General features: G+C 30.8%; 1 protein-coding gene across 1 annotated transcript in view; it reads right to left on the bottom strand.

Moving 5' to 3' along the window:
* LOC108363912 (xaa-Pro aminopeptidase 1-like) overlaps positions 1-596 on the bottom strand; it is a 4,761-nt gene extending 4,165 nt beyond the window's left edge. Inside the window, exon 1 of the mRNA XM_017617441.1 lies at positions 563-596. Coding sequence (XP_017472930.1) covers positions 563-596 — 34 coding nt within the window. The remainder of the gene's footprint in view (positions 1-562) is intronic.
* Between the last annotated feature and the right edge of the window lie 4,670 nt (positions 597-5,266).

Genomic DNA, 5,266 nt, shown 5'->3' with positions numbered 1-5,266 from the left:
GCATGCGCTCCACGTTTTTCATTTTCAATTTCATAGATTGTTTATAATGACTTTTGCTAAAATTTCAAAATCAAAAGTTATCAAAACAAATTCTATGGGACTGAGAAGTATTATTTTCTACTTTTTAGTCCATTTATAAAAGCGTTGTATATTAAAAAGTTTTTTTTATATTATTTTTCATTAAAAACGGCCTCAAACTCAATTGTTATAAGTTAAAAATTCTAAAAATAGAATTATTAACAAAAAAAACCAGCAACCACATGATCAAGTTTAAATAGCAGTGGAATAGCTGTGATTGTAGATAATCGTATTTATGGTAAACTTTGCTCATATTCATAAATTTATGTAAATATGAAAAATAAAAAGCCTTGCAAAATATATTGAGTTAAAACTTTTTTTTAAGTGTCAAATCTCTATTTCATTTTAAAAAATCAACATAAGCGTCGAAATCCCTATTCTTTGCACACACTTTTTCTTTTTTACTATGTTATAATTTTCAAAGAGTTATAAATTTTGAGTTTATTTTTCTTATTTGGCATTACAACTCTTTGTCGGTTCGAACCATTGTATAGGCTTACAAGTATGGAAAGCGCCATTTTGTTTATTTACATTTGAAAACAGCTGAGATCACCTGATTTTCAATTCTCTCATTCTCCGCACAGAGTTACATTCAAGTTTCAGAAAAAACTTTAAAATGTAAATTGAGAAATATTTTAGAAAAATGTGTTTTTATTCATTTGAATTAATTAAATAAGAAATTAAAACTGCATGCCAAGTCTTGCATTTCCAATAATAACGATAAATGTGTATGTTCCAGGCAATAATTTAAAATATTTATGAAACTTATCGTTGTGCTCTAATGCTAAAATACAACAATGTGTGTAAAATTCGTTGTCATTGTTTCTGTTTTGAATACCATATTCGTGCCTGCCGGTGGAAAAATTAGGTAAATTTGAATTTATTTTTAAGAAAACGTACGAATTGAAATATATTTATTTCCTGAGCGACATACGAACAAGTAAGGTGATAAATTTGTATGATGAATATCGCGGAAAATCTTTTGCGTCAAAATTTCTATTCTAATTTGCATTTGAATTATGATATCAACAGGGATGCTTTGGAACCTATTTTTTTAAGACAACTTTTTTATAAGTCTTGAGATTGTTGATTTATTTTAGAATTTAAAAAGCTAGTTTATATTAAAAAATATATTTAGACTAAAAGTATGTAAACTACTTTTATTACGAATTGAAACGGTTTTAATGAATATGGTTACCATTAATAGTAGTATTGTGCTAAATTCTAATAGCCTTATTCATAAAAACTAAAGTAGCTTTAAAAAGGTTTATTAATTTAAAAAAATGTTTGCAAACGGCAATTTAAATAGCTTTTTAAAATTTTCATTTTTATGAATAAGGCGATAAAAATATATAATTTAAAATAACTTTTACAAGGAAAATACGAAAAAGGTGATTTTTGTGGTAGTAGGTATTAGTGAATTGCAGTGCATTTAAAGTTTCTGAGGTTTCGCTTACTTTTAGATCAGAATTGTCAAAATTGAGAAATTCAAAGTAGTAGTACAGTAATCAGAGAAAAGAAGATATCGCCCTGAATATTCTGGTATCTTTTTTGGTTTCGGTTTGACATCCAGCTGCTGTGATGATGTGGAAGTTTACCACAATGAAGAAAAATATAACAATTAAGTGAAAAAATTTGATTTTTACAAATTTAGTGAGCAGTAGTCATTTCAACCACAAAATACTATTATTTCCAAGAACCATTCACTAAAATTGTAACTAACTTTTTATTATTTATTAATTCATTTTTGATATTCAGCAATAGCAAGATGGAAAAAAATTACAAACCAAAATTAGTAATATTTTTGTGAATGTTGTTATAAAAGTTCACAGAGGAAACGCCGGAAAACAATGTATTGGCAACGACATAAAATGTATGGCAATCTAGATGTCAACCGAATAATAACTACGATAAAAAAGCATGAGAGAAGTGTGCGAAGGAGGAAATCTTTTCAATTTGAGCAACGGTCAACAAATTTCTTATAAAATATTTTGACTTTTACCATGATAAAAACGTTAGAGACAGTCTGACGTTTGCCAGCAATATAATCTTAAAATTCGAACTCAAGCTCACACACACATTCTCATTTTTTAATCTCAAACAACAACAATTGTGAACAATTTCATTTTTTTATTTTCAATTTTATATGATTTTAAAATGTTTGCAAACGTCAGAAAAAAATCATGGCCGACGAATTGAGAGAATGGTTTTACTTTCTAATATTTTTATCATGATTTTTACTGGGTGTAATTGAAACTCAGTCAAATGAGTATTAAGGAAAAAAAAATTGAGAATAATAAACAGAAAAAGAGATGGGTGCACAAAAAGCTAAGTTAAATGTTATACCAAAATTCTTAAAATGTAAACCAATCTATTTTTTTCTGTTACTGTATAGAGCTCTTTTAAGCTTTTAAGCTTTATAAATATAAATAAATAACAATAAATTAATAACAAAACGGTAACTTACAATAAACATAAGTTCATATCGAACGCTTAATAATATAACGAAGTATTTAAAAATTTAAATGTAGTGGGAGAACGCAATCAACGTTTTATCAACTCATACAGTTGATATACCAAAAGGCAGATGGAAAGACATATCTTCGGCTATTTAGGAAATTTGGTTATCTCTTAGACCAAGGGTGTCAAACTCGCGGCCCGTGGGCCGCCCCACTCGATTTTTTGTGCTTTTGTGTTTGTAAAAAAAATTGATTTTTTTAAGTACATAGATAAATTACGACTCTTGAAGTTTTTACGGCCATTTTTGGTTTTAAAGATTTCTTTAAATTTAGAGTTAACCTCGAGCAGCTTTTTGGCGATTTATATACACACAACTATAAGGGAGAATGTGTATGTATTTAGTAAATAGGAACAGGATGCAAATTTAATTAAGAGATACAGTGGGATTCATGTCTGAAGACTGTGATGTTGGCATGCCAGATTTTTACAAATGGTCTCGATTCGCAAATACCCGAAAATTGGCGTATGAAATTATTTCCATGTATTTGCATGTTTGGAAGTACCTATCGGAGTGAGCCACTATTCTCAGTTTGAAAGGAAATAAATCTGCAGCCCGATCTACAATTACTAACGCTCACCTGGGATCAATTTTGAAAGTAATCACTGCAAACAAATTTTCTCCAAAATAGGTTAAAATAGTAGCAAAGAAAAGATGTCAAATTTCTGGCAGGAAGCATTAATTTTTTTCCGTTTTTCGTTATTTTATATTATTATTCAAATAAAATAGCCTGTGAACAGTATATCGATGGCTGAGTGCGATAGAGCGTTCTTCAACCAAATTCTGAAGTAGGTTCTTAAAAAGTTTCTGAGATAGGGCATTTTCGAGCTGGCTGCCGAGATAGGTCGATCTTCCACTCAGCCATCGATATCTATGTATATGATTTATTCTACTTTTGGCCCACAGCATGCTTTAATATTTTCTGTTTGGCCCGTGAGCTTGTTTGAGTTTAACACGCTTGTCTTAGATTGAATATATTCTACTTATCAAGTTTATTAATTGCATATTGAAATCTCAAAAACGTAAGGTGAGTTGCAATAACACCATGAGCAATAAGGCCATAATGGCTTATTTCGCTTGGCGATTGGAAATAAAACCATAATTTCGATATGGCCTTATTTGCATTATGGTTTTATTGCGCTTTATAGCCGACTTCAAAAAAGGGAGAAGGTTATCAATTCGTCGGAATATTTTTATTTTCTTTATGTAGGTTACCGTATACCGTACCTTTGGACCACGTTAACCGTTAAAGGTGGTCCCATACTAATTTTGTTTAGATCGCATAATTGGATCTTGAAGAAATTAACGGCACACCTAAATGTTTATATGAGAATTGAAGTCGGTTTTGTTTTTTGCTTAAAAATTTTTGATTGGAAAACAAGTTAATATGTATTTCGCGAGTGGGTTGGCTGAGAAAATCCTGGCCATTATTACTTTTTAATTTTGTACTTATTTGTTTAACGAACAAACTATATACCAATCGAAAGTATTAAGCCCATGATACAGAAAAGAAGGTAGTTCCATTGTCACTTTTTCGTCGCCACATAAACAACCTGAAAACTAAACAGATTGTGACGTTTCGTGCTACCATATCTAAAAACCTTCAAATTTTATTATAAATTTTCTGCTTATTTAAAGCATTTTGTTCTTAGAATTGAAATTTGAACAATCAAACGGTCTTTTGTTGGGTAAAGTTTGGTTATTTGTACAATAATTTTGGGTTGGGTTTGGGTATCCACACGCGTAACCCGAATAAAAAAATGTTAAAATCCGCCTGTGATCAAAGGATTAAAATTTAGTTGAATATAAAGATTTAAAATTTTCGAACACTAATTTTTTAATAACTTCGGTGTGAAATATGAACTTTTTTGTAAAAAAAATACTGTTGGGTTATTTTTTCTAAGCGCGCTCGAAGGCCTCCAACGCGGAAAGGAATTCTGCGCGTAAATCCTTTATTTTGCCTTTTCTGGCAAAATGCTAATTTTAGCCCATTCCCAAATGGGTCCTAGGGGTTAGAGAAGGGCGCCTTAAATTTTGGACCGTTCTCTTTCTAATGGGTGGAGTCTTCAACTTCGTTTCACACCCATAAAAGTGGTAATACCACTTCACACCGTTAAAAAATATTTGGTTGTGGTTTCAAGTCCTCTAAACATTTGTGTAGTCGTTCAAAACGGTGCCGTGACATAGTTCCAAGTGGCATAAATCCAATATTAAAATTTGGGATAATGTCACTCCTTGTGTAGTGACATAAATCCAATTTTTTTTACTTGGAAGAGTGACATATTCCTAAATGAAAAGCCGCCGAAATTCCAAATCCCTCATGTAATTTTGGAATTTGCAAGAGTAATGATAAAAGGCATTTTTATGAAACACTGTCATAGAAGCTGGCTTTGCCTACATTACACTATGCGACAGTCAAAATCGGGATGGGATGAAACCAACNTGTCCCGGCGTTTCGCTGGGTCACGTCTAGGAATCGAGATATATATATAACTATCATATAGGGGAAATTGTCACCTTTGGTGGTCTTTTTTTGACATAACTCGAGAACCACTATTCCGATTTTGCTCAAAGCTTTGCCGGTAAAGATAAATGTATGAAGAAAAAAAATATTTTTTGCTAAAATATTAAATTTTTTTAAAACTGTTGATTATATAGAAAAACGTTATA

Source organism: Rhagoletis zephyria, unplaced genomic scaffold, assembly GCF_001687245.7.
Source record: "Rhagoletis zephyria isolate East Lansing unplaced genomic scaffold, Rhagoletis_zephyria_1.1 Rzeph_scaffold_01408, whole genome shotgun sequence".
In the NCBI taxonomy this organism is placed as follows: domain Eukaryota; kingdom Metazoa; phylum Arthropoda; class Insecta; order Diptera; family Tephritidae; genus Rhagoletis; species Rhagoletis zephyria.
Note: the sequence above shows the minus strand (reverse complement) of the source record. Positions and strands in the feature narration are given on the sequence as shown.